General features: G+C 35.6%; 1 protein-coding gene and 1 long non-coding RNA gene across 5 annotated transcripts; both read left to right on the top strand.

The window, feature by feature from the left end:
* The first annotated feature begins 301 nt into the window (after positions 1-301).
* LOC136258145 (uncharacterized) lies at positions 302-24,354 on the top strand. 2 transcript variants are annotated; one of them, XR_010702600.1, is made up of 5 exons: positions 302-412; positions 480-579; positions 683-767; positions 5,218-5,869; positions 23,323-24,354. It is a non-coding gene; the product is annotated as an uncharacterized lncRNA (long non-coding RNA). The 2 variants fall into 2 exon arrangements; XR_010702599.1 differs by lacking the exon at positions 23,323-24,354 and having other exon boundaries at positions 5,218-6,327.
* Positions 10,006-13,788, top strand: LOC136258144 (uncharacterized). 3 transcript variants are annotated; one of them, XR_010702597.1, is made up of 4 exons: positions 10,006-10,047; positions 10,383-11,185; positions 12,167-12,882; positions 13,074-13,788. XR_010702597.1 is itself a non-coding variant. In XM_066051455.1 (3 exons), exons 2-3 carry the CDS (start codon positions 12,523-12,525, stop codon positions 13,257-13,259), a joined length of 546 nt encoding a protein of 181 aa, XP_065907527.1. In that variant the 5' UTR covers positions 10,359-11,185; positions 12,167-12,522; the 3' UTR covers positions 13,260-13,783. The 3 variants fall into 3 exon arrangements, 1 of the variants encoding a protein (XP_065907527.1); XR_010702598.1 differs by lacking the exon at positions 10,006-10,047 and having other exon boundaries at positions 10,182-11,185; XM_066051455.1 differs by lacking the exon at positions 10,006-10,047 and having other exon boundaries at positions 10,359-11,185; positions 13,074-13,783.
* Positions 24,355-25,291: the final 937 nt, after the last annotated feature.

Here is a 25,291-nt window from a genome sequence, read left to right as displayed (position 1 = left end):
GGGCCAGCAAACTGCTGCTGTCTAAAGCCCCAGGGTGGGGCAAGATTTAGATGTCAAATCCCCAGTAGGTGTATGGGGACCCCCCAGGGGTGGGGCTTGACATTGATAGGTGCATAAGCATGAATAATGTTTTTTTTAAATCCACTATAAGTCTCTTCTGTGTACACTTCAAAGTTATCATTATCACTTCATTGTCCTAGCAAGTATTACAATAACACTGTTAAAGTTTTGTATCAACTGATACCACTGCAGCTGGTACATGTTCCTGGAATTGATATGAATATTAAATTTGTATACACAGCAAAGAAGCCAGTGAATAGTACCAGTCAGTACTGTAACAATGAACTAGTGTCAGTGTTGAGTTTATTGTGATGTAAAACAATCATGGATATTGTGCTGATGATGCTAATAGGTGAAATAAAACTGTTTGAAAATGTTCAACTGTTATGGCTGAATAAAACCGACATGGTACCCTACAGACTAAACTGATGATTTGAGAACATGGCAAAGTGTTATATCAACATTATTCTTATAAATATTTCAGTGATTCCCATCAAAGCATATACTGATTTAAAGGAGGTATCAATATTATTAGATAATAATTAACGTATGCTAATTCTGGTAATATTATTTTGTGTCCACCATTAAGGTTTGAAATGTGTGTGGGTGTTGTGAACTGCAGGTGTCCACATCAGCTGTCCTTTGGATTATGCTTGCTTACAAGATCACTAAGTGTATGATATTGTCAGACTGAGAAGGCAGAATTTGTAAGTTATAATTATATGCAGTGTGAATATGTATAGTCACTGTAGTGCGTGTGTATGTATGTGTGTGTGTGTGTGTGTGTGCATGTGTGTTGACACAAGCAGCTATGTATGCAGTACAGCACTATCTATGTACTGTATACATGGTGAAGTCATCATTCTATGTGACTGTTCAGTACTGGGTAACATTCCTTTTTTTACTATCATTTACAATACAGGTCCTATGGGTAGACTGACAAGCACACACTATAAATTATTACAATACAACACAACCACACTGGTGTATATAACTGTATACATTGATTCTTGGTAGTAATTTAATACCATATATGGAAAGTGGTCTTTTGAATAAATTTTTGTATGCTCGCCATTTATCTAGACAACTTTACCAACATATTATAGTGTATAAATATATTTTATAGGTGAACTCAGTTGCCATATGTTGTGTACACACACACACAGGGATTCTTTTATTGTGCCGTAAATTTGAACTTCAAAGGAATAATGTTAAAATTCTTTGTCTCATATATGTGCATTGGTAAAGAGCCATAGCTGGCTATTATAACACAAATGTCAGCGATCCATACAGTACCTACGTATTTGAATGAATACAACTGCACCATAAGGCTATAGATTCGAAGGGATAAAATTCTTAAGCATTACCACACTAAAATGTAGGCAAACTAATTGAGGGTGCATAGCTAAAGATTTCAATACATAAAGCATTAAAATTTCCATGCATTTCAGGATCATAGGCTTATTACTGTGTATGTAGTATATACCCACCATCCATAGAATATTTTAGCTGTGTGGTACGTTGGTATATATGGCATGTGTGTACTGGTTAAGTGGCTCTTAGTGCTAATTGAATAAACATGTGTTGGACTTTGTGGTACTAGACAAGTAGCTACCATACTTCCATTTGATATAAAATTCTACCATTCCATTATAGTTATATCAGGAATGTATGTAGTTACCATAGTAATTGGAATGTTATGACTACCTGCACTGACAAATTTTGTAGTGCTTTAAATTAATACAGGTTGCTGGTGTCGGTATACCACATAGCAGGTTTCTTTGAGGGGGAAATTTTTAGCAATTTTCATGGATTAGTAGCTAGTTATCCACAGAAATCCCCCCCCCCTCAAAATTTGCAGCTGGTATTGTTTGAATATTATAAATGATCCATCAGCAAAAACTTTCCCCATAGAAATTTTGGATGGTGGCAATCCATGGAAAATTTCCCCTTAAAAAATTCTACTATATGTTATACTGCTAACTAAATGACTTCATTGCTGACAATGGCTTTCTGTAAATTAATTTGTGGGAACCCTGTCACTATGTTGGTATAAGCTGACCCGACCTTGCCAGAGAAACATCAATCAATGGACTATGTGAAAATCTCTAGTCTGATCAGAGCCAGTCTTGACATATGCATAGTTTGGTATCCAATATATGTGTGATATCTATATATCATGTGTGTCCATACGTATGTCATGTCAAAATAGTTTGACCAGATTAAATTAATTTTACGTATCAGTACCTATCATAGCTTACTCTCCTCTTCATCCTTTCCATTGGTCATGCACTTATTAAGTAAACCAGAGATTGCCTTCTCACACCTGTGAATAGACAATCCCAAGTATTTTTGTATAAACGTAGTGCCTGGTTTGATTAGTAGCTTTGAATGTTCTCAGTATGGTGTAGCGGTGTCTTAACAGATGAACACTAGCATCCAAAGGCTTTTGTCGCACTATACTGATCTGGAACTTGACTGCATGACTGTGGCTTCTCTCACACTCACACTTAAACTTACACATACCACATACACACTGGTGTATAATACACTACCAAGAGTTAATACCTTTCAATACAAATTATATAAAATTCAGCATACATCAGGCAACAACTCACTGGGCCCAACCCTATAATATCCTAACACATTTTAGTTCACAAATTTAATGGATGTAAATTAAAAGCTAGAGACTCCTTCAAGTGTTGTAATCTTGATATGGTTGTGTTAACTAAAAGGTAGTAAAACATGCTAAATACATTATTAACATTTGATAGCCCAATGATACTAATGCAAAGTACATTCAAAGTGCACACGATGATTAAAGTATATGTGGTCACTGAAAGGATATTCATCATAGCTACATGTTATGAAAAATGTTGAAGCAAGTCTCCCACTAATTATAACTGAAGACTAAGAGCACCTAATACAACATACATCAGTTACCATTTAAAGTTAAACACATTTCTTTCCATGGGCTCGTGCAGGCTAGCCTGTGTGAGCTACAAACTGTAGGTACTTATATACTCATGTTATTTTACATTATAAAAACCATCCAACAAGGGCCAACATTTTTACAATTAACAAATGACACATCAGTAGCTAATGACTTGTTAAAACACTAGGTACATTACTCAGTGAGCAGGAACAAACACTACTACCACCCTACAGTATAACTCTGTTATGATGTTTACTGGGTGTAAGCTTTTGATCTGGCATGCATGATTTGGCCATTCCTTAATGAGTATTATATTCATTCTCATTAAAGCTTAAGTGACATGAATTTTCATATTATTTTGTCACAATTAATGGCTTCCACACACATCCAGATTTGTGACTTTAAAGGACCATAACTCAATGTAGGAGTGTGCCATCACTTTTTTCAATTTTGACCTGTTATTGCATAATGCAATGAGAGAATTGAGTGAACTGAAATTGTAGGTCAATAGCTTACGGTAAAAGTAAAAGAATAGGATGTTTGTGAAAGATGGTTTTGTCAAATCTAGACACACACGCACACACACGTATGTCTATGTGTGTGTGTGTGTGTGTGTGTGTGTGTGTGTGTGTGTGTGTGTGTGTGTGTGTGTGTGTGTGTGTGTGTGTGTGTGTGTGTGTGTGTGCGTTAGAGTAATAACCAAATTAGCACAAAAGCAGTAAACTTCACTCCTGTTGATGGCTTGTAATGGAGAAACATAATCTAGTCATTAAATGATGACTACAATGTCATACAAGTGTGGTTCACAAGTACACACGATGAATTATTATAATACAGCACAATTCAGTATATAGTGCTGTATAACTGTATACATTAAATTTGGCAATCATGTAATATCATCATAATAATAATATCATATTGAAAATTGGTCTCTTGAATAAACTTTGTGTGCTCGTACCATTTATCTTTACAATTAAATTAAAATATATATTTTTTATTCTTGAACCCTTGAACCTGATATTCATATCATGTTGTTTATACAAATGATCCTGTTTGGTGTTTCTATTTCAAAGTCATTTATTTAATTCTAGCTAGTATAATGAATTGCATTTCCATGAATACAAATGTGTGACTGGGCATGCAATTATGGGATAGGAGAGGCCTAAGAAGGATAAGATGTTTCATTTTCATGGAAGCTCAATAGCTGTTACTCAAACTACTAATGGTATTATGGTAGGAGTGTTCATGTCTGTGTGTTGTTTTCCCTCACTACAATGTAAAACAGCTAATGTTTATTAAATATTTTGGTACGTCACAGTTGTGTCATCCTTAATACAGGAGTTATAGAGTTTCCATATTTACATAGTTATGTAGTTGTGACAGAAGGACACCTAGCCCCATGGTTGCGTACGTATAATTATGGTAACCCCTAACTTGTAAAGTTTTGTAAGGGTTTGTGTACAGTTAGCAGAACTACCATTACATGCAGTGCTGTGGTACTATATACCTGGCCTGAGAGTTTAAAATATGTATGTTCCTATGTGGTGAGTATGTACACAACAGTCCACTAAACATGTTACTGACAAATTCTTAAGAACCCTTATAAGTGAGCTAAATGTGTGCCATTGGCTAGCCCTCAAATGTGTAGAAATCAAATTTTCCATAGCTGGCTAGTGTATGATGGCATAAATTTCAATTAGCTTGCTGTTTATCAACATGAAAGACATGAGATACGTTGGGACGTAAACAACTATAATTATGTTACAGCATAATTTGTTAATTTTTGTACATCAAATAAATTTTAACTTTCAATACAATATAATTTCTTTGTAATTATGTTTATATGAGCTCTTTCTAGGTGTACAAAGCTCATGAAATTGATATTAATGAAATGATAGCATTGAAGAAAGTATGCACAGACAGTGAACTTTTTAATGAATTAGTGATTTTGAGAGCGAAAAAAAAAAAAAAAAAAAAATATATATATATAAAGCACAACAGCACTGACAGGATTAAAGTATTACTACACGTAGTTTTACAAGACAGTAAGTTTTAACAAAAGTGCTTGGTGGAATGAATGCATGGAGTAGGAAGGTGAGTCTAACACATGAAGATTAACCAATAAGGTGTTGTATACACCTATAATGGAATATTATGATACAAATTTAATATGTCCATATTTTATAATGGTGTGTAGCAATCTACTGGCTTACATTTTATAGACCAGTACACTTTATTGAGCATCCCCTTCCTGATGGTACACCATATACCTCTCTTGATCACAGCCTACTGAGGGCCAGAATCGGGCTGGAACTATCACAAGCTGCAACATACCATCAATGTAAGTGTTTTCCAATTCCTGTCAGGATATGCAATGTTACAGGACAGCACATGGTACAGAATCAATTTGATCAACACCAAAACAAACCGTCACATCAAAATGGATCATAACCCAGCTCTGATATCTTGTACTCCAACTTGTAATAACCCCATCTCACCGGCTGAACTTACTGTAACATTGGATGTCTAATAACTGAAGTTACCTATCTCTCTCTACTGTACACAGCATGGTCACAATATTATGTAAATAATTTATTGTTTTAAGGTAAATGTTAGGTACACTAAGACTCTTCTGTGAAGTCATTTACATTCAAAGTTATCATTATCACTTTATAGTACTAGCAAGTATAACAATACTCTTGTATCAACTGATACCACTGGTACATGTTCCTGGAATTGATATGAATATAAGCACAGCAAAGAAGCCATACAGTGGACAGTGCCAGGTAGTACTGTATAACAATAAACTAGTGTCGGTGTTGAGATCATTGTGATGTAAAGCAATCATGGATATTGTGCTGATGATGATAATAGGTGAAATAATAATACAATAATGTTTGAAATGTTCACCTGTTAGGCCCTTGATCTGACATGGTTGCTTATAGACTGAAATATTTGAGAACATGTGTTATATCAACTGATAATTCTTACATATGATTATATTAATGAGTCCGAGGCCCATGAAAGCATACACTAATCATGATAAATCAAGTGTGCTAACTTGAGCAATATTAATTTCAATACACTTGCTAAAGTTTCATGTCAGTTAGGTGCTAATGATTAATGGCATGCAGGCACATCTAAATCGACTCCATTGTATATACCAGACTTGTGGTAGAACTGGTGTCTTAAGGGTGATCTAGTATTGCATGTGTCTGTTCACTGTGTGTGTCTGTTCATGATTTTGGTATTTACCAATAACTCAGTGGCCAAAATGGGTGTAGTGTGTCACCGTGTGTGTGTACTTGTGTAAAAATTGAGTGAAGTAACTATGAATGCAAGCATGCATGAAATCAACAATGGTTCACAATACAGTTTCTATGGAGACCAGTACACATAAAATAGTTACAATACAACACAACCACACTAGTGTGTAACAGTATACATTGATTCTTGGTAATCATGTAATACCATATATGGAAAGTGGTCTCTTGAATAAATTATTGTATGCTTGCCAATTATCTTCACAATTTAAAAACAAACTATTTTTAAAACTTGAACTCAGTTGCCATAATTATTATTATGTTCACTTGTTTAATAATGCACACGAGATTCTTCGATGCCCAATTTGGTCTAAATTTAAAATTTAATACTGAATTTGGGGAAAAGGTAGAAAGATATTTTCTGGTTCAGTATCACAACTACTTATTATGATTTCCTTTTTTAATAAAAGGAGTTATTTGAATGAAGACATATGACTATAAGATTTACATACCAAGATATGAAATGTAACAGGTAAAATATTTGACGATAATTCATTTAGCATGAAACATACTATTTCAGGGTAAAACAAGCACATGTAACTGCCCCAGTCTTTAAGACTTAATTAACCTACGTACCAGCATAAATGTACACACCCTGATTATGTGTAACTGTGATGTATGGAGTATATCGCCTTGGTAACTACGTTGGTATGGCATGTGTGCGTGTTCTTTTTCTGGTGACTGTTAGTGCTAATCAAATTGTACTTTGTGTGGTAGGTAGCTAGCTACTACGGCAACATTCTACATACATCACAGTTACACATAATCAGGGTGTGTACATTTATGCTGGCAGTTACAAAATACTGAAAAAAAAATATATATATATTTTTTTTAATGGAATGTTATGACTACTGCAGCTGACATACCAATAGTTGATAAATTATATAATTATAGTATGTGTACTGCTAACTACAATGGCTTCATTGTTGATGATGAGGTTACTGTGAGAGCTTTGTCACTGTTGCAGAGGTGTGTGTATGTATGGATGTAAGCTGATATCTGTGAATGCAAATGCAAAAATATAGCAAAGAGTGTGCATAGTTTGGCCTCTAAAACTATACTACTTTTTGTTGTACAGATGAGACATATAGTGCAGAAATATCATCACTATGTAATAGGTTCCTGAATGTACTATAAAGCCAGAAATTCTCCACTTAAACCTGTGAATATGCTGAGTATACAAAATAAGACAATATGATAATAGAAATTATGCTCATATCCAGAAGCTGTTGTAGCCACCAAGCACTAGCTATGTTGCATGCTGTCAGGAATTTAACTGCATAACTGTTACCTCCTCTCTCTCACTCACGTACACACTTTTGGTATAGATAATTCACAGACTTTAAATAATGCCCTACTGTACAATATAAATTCAAAGTACATCAGACAACAACTCACAACCATAATATCACCTACAAAATTATACATAATAAAGGTGGTGGCATGTGATGTGGTTATGTAAATAGACCATGTGACGATTCATAGTTATGCAAAGAAAATTCGAAAGTGCTTACAATGGTTAGCAGTGCAAATAACCATTGACAAGAGTGTTCATAATTATACTATACATAATGTTGAAGCAAGTACAACTGATTGGAAAACTAAAAATACTTAATACAGCATGTGGACACATCAATTTGCATACTTTGCAAACTTTCGTAACTAATAACTTTATACCAGTAATTATGCTAAGATCAAATGCTTTTCAGCACTTATTAAAAATTTAATTGATTTCACAATACAAGTTACAGAATGCAGACACTCTATTCTGTTGCTGAGATATGACCTGCCATTTTGTGGCTTGTGGCCAGCCAGTCACTATACAATACGCACATCCACACTGGTGTAGCTATGACTCTAAACTGTAGAATTTTACTGTATAGGGAACAACATTTATATGACAATTTGACCATTTCCGTTTTTCATTTCCACTTTCCGTTTCCATTATCATTGTTTCAATTGCCCCCCCCCCCCCCCCCCATTTTGTATCCATATGTTTGTACACACAAAGGAGTGGCTATCTAGCGACTTGGTGTCTATTATGTTAAAAGTAAAGATATTTATATGACAATAGCTAGCTGGTTAGCTATATTTCAGTGAAGACAACTGCTATGCTAAGTTACCTCAAGTTAAAAGGATGCATGAAGCATTCAGCTCGAGTAAAATATCCAATAGGTGGTGTGTGTCTTGTGTGCTTGTTGTTATATTGTGTGACTTGTGTAAATAATTCAGTATTAATAGTTCATGGTGCACAGCCAGCTGACAAGTAGCTCCCAAAATTCTATCCTTCTATCATAATTAATTTACATCAGAACTGTAAAATCACAATGTCACGGTATTTATACGTACATATAATCTTTCAAAGCATTCAGCATGGCTGGTTGCTAATGTTATTTTAGGGCCTGCTGTAAGCTATGTATATCTACATAACTATATGTAGCTACTTTATTGCTGTGATGATTTTCTGTAGACTCATGGAGTGACTCATATAATAAGTGTAAGTGTATGGATTTGTGGAGCCCAAACTAAAACTGGTAGTAGCAAGCACATGCAGGTACCAGATGATAACAATAAAAAATGCAACTTGGTCTGACAGGTTTAGAAAGATTATTGATGCAACTATGTATCATGCACACTCACATTCCCTTCTTTCTATTGTGACGCCACTTAGCTAATAAATCAAAAGTAAAAATAGAAGTGAAACATAGAATGTAAAATAAAGCAACATACCGCTTGGGTACACCAGTCATTTTAAGTCAAAATAACTTGGTCCTTAGCATTACTTGCTACAAACCCTTCTTGTATAAAGTGGCTCCATGTTTGTAAGTGCATGCGTGCGTGCACATGTGTGTGCGTTCATGCGTGCGTGCGTGCGTGCGTGCGTGCGTGCGTGCGTGCGTGCGTGCGTGCGTGCGTGCGTGCGTGCGTGTGTGTGTGAGGAGAGAGAGAGAGAGAGAGAACAGTTAGTTGTAGTCCAAGCCAGCATGGTAAATGCCGGCATGTGTATCAGATTTGTGTGCAGCAACACACACACCATAGTACCTCCTTCTGACCAAATAATATTCATGCTATTGATAGCTATATGAATAGTGATCAGCTTGTGTGCTAAGCAGGGAGAGTCGGATCTTACAACTACAAAAGTTTGTGGAATCCAAAAATTACCCTGTGGCTTGATCCCATATAGCAACGTGTAGTCTAGGCATGCACCAAAAGGACCACAACAGCTACAGGGTGTATGAGGACATGTGAATAAATCTTTCCCACCCCTGCCAGTGAAGCTGGAAAGCTAGTTGAATTAGTCAGTTCAGTTCAAATAATTTCTTAGCTATCATTGTACAAATGACTTGAAAAATGTATAAAATTAGTCTGTATATGAGAGAAGATAGCTAAATTTGTTTGTTTTGTGGATGAAAGCTAGTGGTGACGTAATTTCATCACTTGTTACGTGCTCTTTTAATCCTCCTCGCTGGCTAAAATTTTAGGGTTTACACTTTCACAACGCTTCATGCCCGCGGGCGCCTCGCGCGTATAAATTTTTGGGGTTCGTTATTATGTACAAACCATCCCTACGGATCACGTGATGGTAACCCCTGCCCGCATCGTAGTGTATCGAAGCTAGGTAAGTGTATAAATTGGGCTATTATATCACTGGTGGTTTTTTTTGCTCTGATTATGGTAAACTATCATTTCAGAGGCGAAGATGTGTCCCATAATTGCACAAGTGATTACCAGGGGCGGATCCAGAGTTTGGAAAGAGGGGGGCACCTTTCTGAAAAACCAAAAAAACTTGCTGAAAACCAGTTGAAGACCAAAAAAAAAAAAAAAAAAAAAAAAAGGTCACAACAATAATAGCTAGTTATCCTTACCAACTATATCACGTCTGTTATGTAAAATAAAATCCTATTTGTAGCTTCATAGGTAAGCTACACTACCTCATGAACATTGTGACTGCTTTATTAGAGTAATTGACTGCTCTATTAGAGTATCTCGATCTTGTATGCAATTTCTTGAAGGGGGGGGGGCATTTGCCCCAAATGCCCCATCCTGGATCCGCCACTGATTACGATGGTCGTACTACTAGAATCTGGATGTGCTCAGGATTGTCTTTCTTGCATGAATGATGGCCCGTCACTCCCAACATTTCCTGACCAATTCTCAAGTGAAATTGAAGCCAACATCATGCACCTCAATCTCACCCTGCACGTGACCGAGTTTTATGACAACATTGATCAACGTGGTCGTATTGAGAGCTATTCAGCTTTTGGGAGCAATGTGACATTTGTTAACTATGATACGATGGAGGTGTCTCACATTATTACTGGAGCTGATGGTCAGAAAAGTTGCGTGGCCGCTCCACTTTATGCTAATTTATCTCGATTTGCACGTTTCCTTTTTGGTGCACAATTTGCTAATGGTGCGGCTCACATTGTACAAACCACACATTTTCTGATGTTTGGGGCAGAGTTCAATGAGACATATATTGAGATTGAAACTGTACGTGGTGTTCCTTGTCATAGGTGGCAGTCGTGTAACGTTAACACAGGTTCACAGAGGAATTACACAATTGACTATTACTTCACTCAAACGAATTGGAACTATAATCCTGTGATGATCCCATTTCAGGTTGTGATCAATAGTACTCATCCTGATAAGAATACTACTGATGGTTCAATCCATGAAGTGTATAATGTGTACTCTTGTTAACTTCTGACCTGGTCCTGCTGATGATGAGTTGTTTCGTGTACCCCCAGGCCTGCCATGTCTTGGAAGACAAACAGGCAAGCCACTACCTCCATTACCACAAGACTACTACACTGTATTGTATGAAACTGCCAACCCCATGAGCAAAGTGATCTTGTACCTCCGAGTAAGTTAATATGTGCTTGCAGCTTTGCATGGCCATACCACAGTTTCCAATTGTAAGTTTTGTCCTATAGGCAGTGTTGGGCAAGTTACTTTTTGAAAGTAACTAGTTACATATTACTTGCAACTGAACTATTTAGTTACAGTTACATATTACCCATAAAATAAAGTAACTATAATAATATTACATATTATATTACTTTGTGTCCACAGCCTTAGGCTGTCACGTGTGAAACTACGACCTTATCACTTGACATGATTGCGTTGTTGGACAATGTGCAAATCTTGGTTATAAGTAAGAAGCTGGTGAATAAGCTTCATTCAGTAGGCTTCATTACTTCGTTGTGGCTAGGTGCTACTCAGTGGATTATGAATGAGATTAGTAACTTGGTTACTTGTAGTAATAATATTATGTAATATTAGATTCGTTACAGTAATTATATTACTTAGGTAATGTGTTACATTTGTAAGTGAAGTAACTTGAGTTATATTACCTGTTTTTATAGCATATTTCGTTATAATACTTAGTTACCACAAAAGTAATAATATTACATAACGCGTTACATAAGCGTTACATAAGTAATGCATTACTCCCAACACTGCCGATAGCTAATCATGCTGAGTTTTCTATGTTTGTTGAATCAGCAAATTCTGTTGACTGTTGATCAAAATTATCATCAGCAATCTACAGAATTGCTTGTAACAAGAGTTCATGATATTAAGAAGTAAGGCTCTTACTTTTTTTCATATTCTTGTTAGCAGTATATTAGGGTTATCTCTCCTACCTACTGACAAAGGTTTTGTCTGGTACACAAGGCTAGGATAGGAGTGGGAAGACATGTATTGTTTTGTTTTCGTGGTAGCAATAGCTGTTACATGAACAGGTTTTGATGTGACCATGCTTAACAACACATTATAGTAGGGGTCATGTTTCCTCTCATTACAATGTGATGTTAGTTTAGTGGTCATATCATCTTGCATACAGGAGTACTATGGGTTTAGTCAGCAGCTATACAGATTGGACTTATATGCCAATTCTGACAGTCCAGTTGCCACCATTGAGGACTTTAATGAGAGTGTACAATATTATATATCTTACCGTTATGGGACTTGTTCTGCTCTTCCCATTAATGCCACAAGTGCATCTGCAGTGAGGGATTCTAATGGGACATTTCACTTGCAAGGATTGAAGGATCATCTTCAGTGGCAAGACCAGTACAATTACACTTACAAAGGAATTAGTCAAGTTCGTGATGTTGACACCGAATCATGGATATCTGTGCGTAACAATCAGCCTTAAAGTGACATTACTAATTTTACGGTTTTTTCCAATATTTTGCTATGCAATCCTCTATATGGAGTATTGCTACTGGGTTAAATAGTTCATCCAACATGTCTGTCCCGTGGAGAGTAGTGGTAGATGGTAACTTCACTTATCGGTTACCCAATGGTACAGTAGGTTCAATATATCAGAGAATAGCATATGAGATGTTGGAGTTCATGACATCAGAGCCAGATTATGATCCATTTGATGTGTCAGTTTGTTTTGGTGTTGACCAGTACACTTTATTGAGGCTAACTCTTCTCCTTCCTGATGGTACACCATATACCTCTGTTGATCGCAGCCTGCTGAGGGCCAGAATCAGACTAGCACTATCAGAAGCTGCCAACATACCAGCTACAAGACTTGGAGGAATCAACGTAAGTGTTTTGTTAATTCCTGGATGTTCAGTTAGTGGTCAGATTATGTAGTGTTAGCACATAGTAGAGAAACAATATTATTCACTTATTCATAATGTAATTTAAGCCAATACATTCCATTATTAAATATGAACATATTGATATACGTATAGAAAATAGTCTGTATCATTGTGTCATTTATTCCATTATAGGTGTATGATCATGGTAACAATACCTTGTTGGTAAAATTACATGTGTTAGACTCACCTCCCTACTCCATACATCCCAACTCTGTATCAAGGGACCAGATTGTATCCATGTTGATGGACAAGGTGAACTCTGGACAGGTTAGTATCACACTGGGAGAACTCACCATCATACCATCAATAAGAATGTGATCAAACAATACTTGTCCTAATCTCATCAATGCCACTGTTGTGACTTCTATGGCAAGGTCATCTCCCACTTGTGCCCAGTTGAGTGCTACCACAGCACGATTGTCTCCCACTTGTGCCAAGCCATGGTGAAGCAATGATTTCTTGAGAAAATGCCTGACTGTGACTTCTACAATAATAAGGTCATCTCCCACTTGTTTCAAAGTGGAAAGCAAAGGACTAGACACAGGACCAGCAGTGGGCCTTGCAGCTGGGATGTTAGTAATTGGAAATATCATTGGCATAGTGGCTACAGTTCTGACCACGTGGGCGTTAAAGCGAGAAAAGTCAACAACATCTAAAGCACCAACTTACAGCAGGCTAAAGGAGGACGACACAGTCATCTAGATAAGAACTGTGTTTTAAGCACACACATGCATTTGTACATTTTATGTTCTGCTTAAATTGCTTTAACTCTGGTGCTGTCATGCTTCTTATTCATTAAATTTATAGAGTCTGTGGAAATATGTTATAGAGAAAGAAAATAATTTACCTACTCAGTAATGCTTTAGTATGTTTATCAGATTGTTGAGTACATGCATACATATATATTATATTATAGCTTAGGTATTGGTTATAGATACTTGCTACAGTAGTCCCGCATTTCAGGGCTTTAGCCCAACATTCAACTTCTATGCAGTGTTGTGCGAGTACATTGAAAAGGAAGTCTAGTTTCATCATAAAAATTGGTTTAGGGCAACAATGCCAACAATACATTAATGTTGAGCTAGCTACAAGTTGTTATCTTTAGGCATGAAATGTACATATTTCTTTGTTCTATAAATTTTTGACACCCAAGGCAATCAGAAATTGCATTTTAGCATATATCTTTAAAATAAAATTTCCTTATTATATAAAGGGTTGGCTTAAATACTATACGGCTTTTCTGTAAGAGTATTCATTATTGTCCACACTAGTAATAACATGTTACTGAAGTCATGGGTATTGATATGAGTATTACATGCGTATGTACTGTATGTCATATAGCTGGAAAGTTTGGTGAGTTACTGAGTGAGTGGTGTTTCACCAAACTAAAATCCACTGAAACATTTGTTTAATACAAATAATATTTGCTACTAACAAATTAGACAAACTTTTTCTTGCCAAAATCCTATCGTGGCAAACTCCCCAAAGCTTCCCGGGCTCCCACTGGATTTTCCAGTTATGGTACAGTAAAAAAGCCAGTGAATGGTGTCAGTAAGCACTTTGTGATGTGCTGATGATGATGACAGATTAAATCATATTGTTACTTGTGGCTGGGAAATACCCTTGATCTGAGTGGTATCTAAAAATAATCTGATGGGTTGAGTATATACATGTAGGATAATATGTCAAAATCATTCTTATATCATATCAATGACTCCATCAAATTCAAGTAATAATTTGATATGCATAAGAAATTTAATTAGTGCACTTTTATCTATATTGGTTATTCAGCAGTATAGATTACCACTCTGATAGCCCTTACGATGGAGCATGCCCATTCTAGCAGCCAATGGGTCCCACTGTAAGTCTGTAATTAGCTAATGTGTATGAAGCTGGTTTGAGACCCATTTTGATGTTTAAAGATGTACCGGCCATTAATTATTGTGTCTGTGTAGTAAAGAGAGGGCTTGTGTGACAAAGTGCCAGTAAAGAGGAAAACTGTAGGGGCTTCTGACTAACTAGCACGGTTTGGGGCATACGTACTTCCCTAGGGGAAATTTTGAAACGCAATTGTGCCAAAAATGAATCTGGAAGCTAATTTTAGAGAAATGGTTGAGATCTGGAAGTGAGTTTAAAAATATAGATATAGCAAGTGCAAATTTTACATGATAACTATGTATAATTATGTACATGTAAGCCTCATTTATTGGATCATAAGGCAATTTTATTTTATAGTGGACTGTAGACTGTAAGACAGAAAATTAAAACTAGTTGGATTTATAAGGTAATTTTTAATGAAATTAAGAATAGACCATGAAATAGAAAATGGCTATCTCAAGATTGGATCTTGAGGTACTTTTAGTCAAATCCCTGCAGTAAATTGTGAAAGAGTTGCAGGCTTCAAAGCACGTAAGCTGTTTAGTATTCATATCAACACTGTCATATAAGTATCTTGACTTTGTTATAGACACCAAGTAACTATATAGCTATAGTCCTTTGTGTGCATACAAGGGTCAAGGAATAAAGTAAATTGTAAAGATAAATGGCAAGTAAATTATTCAAGTGACCATGTACTTTTCAATCATGGTGCTACATGATTAACAAGAACAATGTATTGGTAGATTATGGCTACATTATATGTGCGGATGTGTTGTATTGTAATAGCGAAATGGTGAGTCTTATCTCAGTAACAGAGTACAGTGTTATAAAGCCAAATGATTAATGTGTGTGTGTGACCTTAGCATAATGGCTGAACAGCATAAAGTTATGAGTCATGAAAGTTTGCGAAAATTTCATGTTATCACATCCTCTATTTTTGCAGACCGAGTCACAATTATAATTAAATATTTGCTTATCTATGATCTACTCCAAAGAGTGTGATTGGAAGTCACTGTGCTCACAATCACTTCTGCGCTGCAGGCCATTGTTGCTATATTATACTAGAAGTTTACTGGTGTGCACGAATTGTTAGCTAGTATGCTGTATTAGGTATTTGCAATTGCAATTGCACTTACAAAACAAATGTAGCATTTCCTGCCAAGCCTTGCCACAATTGGCAAGCTGCTTACTCTGCTTATAGTGGTGGGCAATATAATGAATATTGTGATATGGTAGCAAGAAATTATTATCGTGATAGAATTCATGTGACCTACCCAGTACTACGTATGTAAGCTTGTAAAATAGTCTCTATAGTTTTGCCAAGCCTTGCACTGCACCCTCATTGAGAGTGTAGTTGTACCATTAGATATTCTGGCAATCTATAGTATCCTTTCTACCATTTTGAATGGTGCTAGGTAAATACACAGATATGTTTACAATGGTCAATGCAATGCAGTGGGCAGTAAGAACAGTAGTTCAAATGCAATTACATTTGTAATAGATAAAGATGACAAAGATATTGCAAATTCAACCTTAAGACTAAGTATTGTAACTTGTAAGCTGGAGTACAAGGCAACAAGGCCAGATTATGATCCATTTAATGAGTCTGTTTACTGATCAAATTGATTCTGTACTATGTGCATCCTGACCAACACTACATACAGGAATTAGAAAATGCTTACATTGACACTTCAAAGTCTTGTAGCTGATATAACAGCTTGTGATAGTTCCAGTCTAGTTCTGGCCCTCAGCAGGCTGTGATCAAGAGAGTGTACCATTAGGAAGGGGAAGAGTCAGCCTCAATAAACTGTATTGGTCACCTATGTGTGTTATAGATAATGTCAGTCAATAGTTTGATACACACCATTATTAAATATGGACATATTGAAGAGCTATATCATCATGGTCAGTTGCATCATGGAATTTTTTTCAACTCATTCTGGTATTTGTCCCGTTTCACTTTAGTTAAAGGCCTTTAAGTGGCATTACTGGTTATTTTTCTACACAATCCTCTATATGGAGTATTGCTAGTTGGTTTAATAGCACTTCCAACATGTCTGTCCCGTGGAGATTTGTGGTAGATGGTAACTTTACTACGGTAGGTTCAGTATATCAGAGAATAATGTATGAGGTGTTGGAGTTTAAGACATCAGAGCCAGATTATGATCCATTTGATGTGTCAGTTTGTTTTGGTGTTGACCAGTACACTTTATTGAGGCTAACTCTTCCCCTTCCTGATGGTACACCATATACCTCTCTTGATCACAGCCTGCTGAGGGCTAGAAATAGACTGGCACTATCAGAAGCTGCCAACATACCAGCTACAAGACTTGGAGGAATCAACTTAAGTGTTAAAAAATCCTGAATGTTTAGTTAGTGTGTATGTAGTCTTATACATATGTTAGAGCAGCAATTCACTTATGCACAATGTAAGCCAATACACTCCATTATTAAATATAGACAAAATAAAGAGGATAGTCTGCATCATTGCATCGTTTATTATAGGTGTATGATCGTGGTAACAATACTTTGTTGATTAATCTGCATGTGTTAGACTCACCTCTCCGGGTTATTCCATGCCAAATCAACAAAAAGAAAAATCCTGACCCCTTTGGATTTTCATGAAATTTGGCATAGACATGGACTCTACTAAGAAACTTTCTCGCACCAAAAGTAGGCTGATTCTATTAATCTCCCTTTAAGATATGACCACTTCAAGTTTATTGCAAAATACTACACTGGTTTAATAAAATGGTCATAACTTTGTCAGTGATTATCACAAAACCTTTCTGTTTAGATTTTTGGAATGCTTAGTAAATTCTTTTTCAAGTGATATATAATTCATTATAATTACTCAAAGGAAAAGGTCAAACCACAAAATGTGACTTTTTCCTTTGATCTTACTTTTTTCAAAAAAGAATATTTCAATGACTTTCATTTTTTGTTCAAATATTCTTCAAATACCCTTCTTTCATGACAGTAAGTTTGAAGTTGGGATGGCAAGTAGATCATGAGTTGTGGCTACATACGTAATTTACATACTACCGGGGGTATACAGCTGTAAGTATGAACACTACTATAACAATACAAACTTTTAAATTAAATTATAGTATAGAATCTCATGAGAACGTGGCCAAGTTGCAATACACGTACAGCTGGAGGCATAGTATAGAAGTATCATAAGGTGATTAAACAGAAACATCAATACTCACCATTGGTGAAGCCACACCAATATCCCCTATTCCTATGTATATTGATGCAGTATGATAACAACATGATTTTGGTGCAAACACCATCACGAGTCCATAATAGAGATTTTATGAACTCCTGATGCCATATAGTGGGAGGGCTTAGTAGCAAATTATCTTATGATACTGTAAGTTTTATAAGAGAAAGGCTAGGCAGAATTGTGGAAACTTCACAAAAGGCCTCTATTAAAATTATAAAGTTGGAGGGTTTTGATTTGATACAGTGACTGTATAGAAAAGCCACCTTATAAGGGCCAACTATAAATTTTCCAAATGAGATATCTTTATACTATTCCATCTTTCAAAGGCAGCCACCTGCCTGAAGGTGACTGGCCCAAAGTTTTGACCAGCTTAGATAGGTTCCAATGTAATCATTCCTTATTCACCAAATTCTCCACCAAATATTTCCTCCACCAAACTTTTGTTATTATGTGGTGTCTGCTGACATGTACAGATGTCCTACAGAATAACAGAAACGTTTAGCTGAAGAATTTGCGAATATGGCGAATAAGGAATATGATTTACCCTCCAACTTCATAATGTTAATGTGAAGTTTCCACAATTTTGTCAAACCTTTCATAAGATAATTTGCTACTAAACCCTCCCACTATATGGCATCAGGAGTTCATAAAATCTCTATTATGGACTTGTGATGGTGTTTGCACCAAAATCATGTTGTTATCATAACTGCATCAATATACATAGCAATAGGAGATATTGGTGTGTCTTCAACAATGGTGCGTATTGATGATGATACTTCTATACTATGTCTTCAACTGTATGTGTATTGCAACTTGGCCACGTTCTGATGAGATTTCATACTATAATTTAATTTAAAATTTTTGTATTGTTATAGTAGTGTTCATACTTGTACTCATGGTAGTATGTAAAATTACATATGTAGCCATAACTCATGATCTACTTGCCATCCCAACTTCAAACATACTGTCATGAAAGAAGGAAATTAGAAGAATATTTGAACAAAAAAAATGAAAGTAATTGAAATATTCTTTTTTGAAAAAAAGTAAGATCAGAGGAAATAGTCACATTTTTGTGGTTTGACCTTTTCTTTTGAGTAATTATAATGAATTATATATTACTTGAAAGAGAATTTAATAAGCATTCCAAAACTCTAAACAGAAAGGTTTTGTGATAATCACTGACAAAGTTATGACCATTTTATTAAACCAGTGTAGTATTTTGCAATAGACTTGAAGTGGTTATATCTTAAAGGGAGATCAATAGAATCAGCCTAATTTTGGTGTGAGAAATTTTCTTAGTAGAGTCCATGTCTATGCCAAATTTCATAAAAATCTAAAGGTGTCAGGATTTTTTTTTTGTTGATTAATTTTGGTATGGAATGACCCCTCCCTACTCCACACACCCCAACACTATACCATGGGACCAAATTGTATCCATGTTGATGGACACGGTGAACTCTGGACAGATTAGTATCACACTGGGAGAACTCACCATCACACCATCAATAAGAATGCAATCAAACAATTCTTGTCCTAATCACAGTAATGTTCAGCCAAGTGCTTCTATAATAAGGTCATCTCCAACTTTTGTCAAAGAGGAAAGAAAAAGGATTTAGACACAGGGCCAGCAGTGGGCCTTGTAATTGGGATGTTAATTGTTGGAATCATCATTGGTCTAGTGTCTGCAGCTCTGACCATGTGGGTGATAAGGAGAGGGAAGTCGGCCTCTTTTAAAACATCAAATTATAGCAAGCAAAAAGATGACACAGTCATCAGTAAATAACAATATGGAGAACATACACGTTTGTACATTTTGTGTTGTGTAAGAATACTTTAATTCCATACAGTGATCCTTTTTTGCACTCAAATCATTCATTAAATTATTTAAATTGGTTTTATTGAAAGTTGTGGTAAAATTTTAATTGTTGTGTTATGCAACAAATTATGTGGTAACATGGTTCTTTACATCCCATCATATCTCATGTCTTGCATAGTGAGCTAATCCTGTGTGTATGCCATCTTGTATTAGTCAGTGGAAAAGTTTATTTCCACACATTAGAGTGGTGGCCAACATGACACATTTACGTACCCACAGTTTACTTATAAGGAATTTGTGACATGTTTAGTGTACGTACTGCCCACGTACATATTTAAACTGTCGGGCCTGGTACCTACACTACACTGCACGCAATGCTTCCGCTATCATAAGCAAACCCTTACAAAACTACAAGGGACTACTGTCTACGTGACCACAACAAGCACCTATAACTAATAGTTATATACTAAACTCAAAGTCCATTTTTAAAAATAACTGGTTTGAGGACAGCAGGGTAATAATTAACATTGAAGGCTTGTTATTACAGTATGTCCAGTTGTGTCCTTGTGTCATAAGTTTATGACATATACGGGACCTCTCTATAGTGGTGGGCAGACTGATAGCTAATTATGGCATCTTTTAACAGCCCAGCATTTTAAAATTAATCATTCACATATTGAATTTTTAAATGCACAAAGACTCTGATCTTTGCTTATGGTATTTCCCTTTAAAGTTATCATTACAGTTCTAGCAAGCATAACAATACTCTTGTATCAACTGATACCACTAGTACATGTTCCAGGAATTGATATGAATATTACATCTGTTTACACAGCAGAGAAGCCAGTGGATAGTACCAGTCAGTATTGTATTATAGATAACAATGAACAAGTGTCAGTGTTGAGTTTATTGTGATGTAAAACAATCATGGATATTGTGCTAGATGAAATAATTTTATATTATTTTTCAACTGTTATGGCTGAATAAAACCAACATGGTTCTCTACAGACTAAACTGATGGTTTGAGAACATGGCAAAGTGTTATTCATCATTCTTATACATATTTCAGTGATTCCCATCAAAGCATATATTTATTTAAGGCGGTATCGATATTGTTAGATAATATTATTAATGTATGCTAATTCTGGTAATATTATTTTTGTGTCCACCAGTAATAATTCAGGGGTCTGAAATGTGTGTGGGTGTTGTGACCATGAACTGCAGGTGTCCACATCAAGCACAGAACTAACTATCCAGTCGTGACTGTTGTCAATATTCCTTGAACAATGTCATACAATAGTTTACAATACAGGTCCTATGGGTAGACTGACAAGCACACACTATAAATTATTACAATACAACACAACCACACTGGTGTATATAATTGTATACATTGATTCTTGGTAGTAATTTAATACCATATATGGAAAGTGGTCTTTTGAATAAATTTTGTATGCTCGACATTCATCTTCACACCTTTATATTAGCTATAATGTATAAATAGATTTTATAGGTGAGCTCAGTTGCCATATGTTGTGTACATACACACGAGGGATTCTTTTATTGTGCTGTAAAATTTTGGGACTTATGAACTTCAAAAGCATAATGATAAAATTCTTTGTCTCATAAAAATTCCATGGCCAGCTTAGCACAAAATGTTTCTGTATAGCTAGCTAACTATACAGTACCTATTTGAATGAAGACGACTATACCATACGGCTATATAGATTCGAAGAAACAGAATTACAGCACTAAAATGCAGGCAATATATTTGATGGTGCATAGTTACATGTAAATGCATACCTCCATGGGTCATAGGCTTATTACTGAAGTATATGATACCCAACCTAATCCGTGGTATGTATGTTGGTATATATGGCATGTGTGTACTGGTTAAGTGGCTCTTAGAGCTAATTGAGTAAACATGTGTTGGACTTCGTGGTATTAGACAAGTAGCTACCATACTTCCATTTGATATAAAATTCTACCATTCCATTACAGTTATATCAGGGATGTGTATGTAGATCAAAAACGTTCTCCTTAAAAATTTCTCCCTCATAATTTTGAATGGTGGCAATCTACAAAAAAAATCCCCCCTTAAAAATCCGGCTTTATTATTATTATAACTTTACAGTGGCCAGCACAGAAGGTCTGACAGCAACATGTACTGTGTACTGCTAACTGAATGGCTTCATTGCTGATGATGGTTTTCTGTGAATTCATGAGGTTATTATTGTGGGAACCCTGTCACTACTGATGTTGGTGTAAGCTGACCTTGCTAAAAGAAACATTGGACTATATGAAAAAATCTCTAGTCTGGTCTTAACCGTGTAGTGTGGTATCCAGTATAGTGTGTGTCACTATGTGATATCTATGTGTGTGCATATGTCATGTATTAAAATAGATTTAGACCTCTTCTCCTCATCCTTTCCATTGTTCATACACTTACTAATAAGAAGACAAGAGACTCCCTTTCATTAATGACAATCCCTGTATAAATATTGGCTTGATTAGTAGTTTTGAATGTACTATAATATGGTGTAGTGGTGTCTTGACATATGTATGCCGGTATCTAGAGGCTTTTGTCAGATATTAAGCACTGTACTATGACTGCATGAGTTGACTGCATGAATGTGGCCTCTTTTCTCTCACACTCACACTAATGCATACATGCCACATACCTTCAATACAGCATACATCAAACAACAGTTCATTGGGTACAACCCTATGACTATCCTAACTCTTCTCTTAAAGGCTAGAAACTCCTTCAAGTGTTGTAATCTTGATATGGTTGTGTTAAGAGGTATAGTGAAACATGCTACAGCATTTGATAGTCCAATGATATCATTAGTGTGAAGTATATTCAAAGTATACACAATGATTAAAGTGTGTATACATGATCACTGAAAGGGTATTCATCACCACAGCTACAATATTATGTTGCGAGTAAACTAAGAACACCTGTATAATATAACATACGTACGTACGTATATGTGGGTGCTTATACACTCATAATTAAAAGACAATTCAACAAAGGCCAACACCTTTTACAATTAATATACGTAAAGTCACACATCAATAATGATTTGGTAAAACACTCAGTACACTACTCAGTGAGCGAGGACAAACTGCTGTCACCCATGTCTTGTGATATATGTATTTCAGTATACACAGTTATGACTAGGTGAAAGCTTTTGATCTGGTATGGTTAGGCCATTCCTTAAGTGTTATGTATCAACATCATTCTTTTAACTGTACACATTAATTCTTGGTAATCACATAATACCATGATATTATATTAAAAGTGGTCTCTTGAATAAATTTTGTGTACTCGCAACTTTTATCTTTACAATTTAATTAAAATATATGTTTTATTCTGAACACTTGAACCATGTCCATATGTTGTTTATACACATGATCCTGTTTGGTGCTTTTATTTTTGAAATCGTTCCTTTTAGTGTGGTTAAATGCTAGCTAGTGTGGACAATTAATGAACTGCATTAACCATCATGAAGACAAATGCTATAAGTGACCTGGCATGTGGTTTTTGTTTGATGTGGAATGATATGTTCTGATCATAAGATGTTTCGTTTTTATGGAAGCTCAATAGCTGTTACTCAAACTACTAATGGTATTACTGATGGTAGGAGTGTTCATGTCTGTGTGTTGTTTTCTCTCACTACAATGTAAACTGAACAGTTAATGTTTATTATTTTTATTTTAGTGGTTGTGTCAACTTTCATACAGGAGTATTATGGGTTTAGCCTGACTTCAATGATGGTGTCCAGTATTATAGCTATAGATTACCACTATGTAAGTTGTTTTCCTCTTCCTATTAATGCCTGGAGTAAGGGGACATTTCACTGGCAAGGATCTTCAACAGCAAGACCAGTACAACTAATGATTACACTTACAAAGGATTTAGTCAAGTTCAAGATGCTGGCACCTAGTCATGGATATCTTTGCATAACAGTACTAGTGCGGAAGTGTTAATTTTACTCAATTTTTTTGCTACACTGATGTTCCTCTATATGGCCAGAGTATCATCACCAGATTAAACCACACGTGACTGTGCTGTGTAGAGTATAGATGATAACTTGACATCCAATCATTTCAATGTTGCAGTAGGTTCAGTATTTCAGAGGTGAGTTTACAGCATGTTGGAGTATAAGACACCAGAGCTTATGACGATGTGTCAGTTTGAGGGAAACTCAATAAAGAGTACTGGTCACTTATATGTAATGTAGTTTGCTTATACACACCGCTATTATTAAATATGATCATGTTAAAGAGAACAATCTGTATCACTGCGTCATTTATTTCATTTTATATAATTAGGTGCATGATCATGGTAGCAATACCTTGCTGATTAATTTGCACATGTTATAATTAGATCCTCATTCCAATGCTGTACCAAGCACTTTTAAAAATGTACACATTTTTTTGTGTTTTGAAATACATACTTTAATCCTATGCTGTCATGCTTTTTTAGCTCACAAAATCATTCATTAAATTCTAATTGGTGATATTGGAGGTTTCGGTAAAATTTTAATTACAGCAAAGCAATGAAATATGTGGTTATAACATAATTATACGTAGTTGTCATCATATCTCATGTCTTTCATGTTGGTAAACAGTGAGCTAATCCTATGTGTATGCCATCTTGTATTAGTCAGTGGAAGAATTGATTTCCACACATTAGAGTGTTGGCCAACATGACATCTTTACCTACACAGTTCACTTGTAAGGATTCTCTGGAATTTGTAACATGTTTAGTGGACTGTTGTGTACATACTCTCCACATACATACATATTTAAACTGTCAGGTCAGGTACCTACAAGTAATGGTAGTTCTACTAATCGTATACAAGGTACCTGTAACTCAAATCAAGCTTCAACATTTTAAAACTATTGTAATTGGTTTAAGGACAGCAGGGTATTATATAATAAAATATATTGAAGCCTAGCTACATTCTGTTACATTCTAGTCCTTGTATGACAGCCACATGGAAATCTGTAGTGGAAATCAAAGGCAGACTGATAATAGCATTTTAGTCACATTTTTGATTATGTTTATGTAAACAATTTCTTGTTTTAAAATAGTAGAGTTAAAGGTTAGGTGCACTAATACCCTTTGGTGAAGTTCAAAGGTATTCACATTCAAAATTATCAACTTATGGTCCTAACAAGTATAACAATACTCTTGTATCAACTGGTCAGTGTTCCTGGAATTGATATGAATATTACATTTAATACATAGCAAAGAAGCCAGTAGACAGCAGGTGAAATAATTTACCAATTGTTATGGCTGGGAGTAGCCCCTTGATCTCCGTGGTTTCCTACAGACTACACTAAAAGTTTGAGAACATGACAAAGTGTTCTATCAACATCTTACATATGATTATGTCAATGACTCACATCAAAGCA

Source organism: Dysidea avara, chromosome 6 (genome assembly GCF_963678975.1).
Source record: "Dysidea avara chromosome 6, odDysAvar1.4, whole genome shotgun sequence".
Taxonomy (NCBI): Eukaryota; Metazoa; Porifera; class Demospongiae; order Dictyoceratida; family Dysideidae; genus Dysidea; species Dysidea avara.
This window is presented reverse-complemented; position numbering and strand designations above follow the sequence as displayed.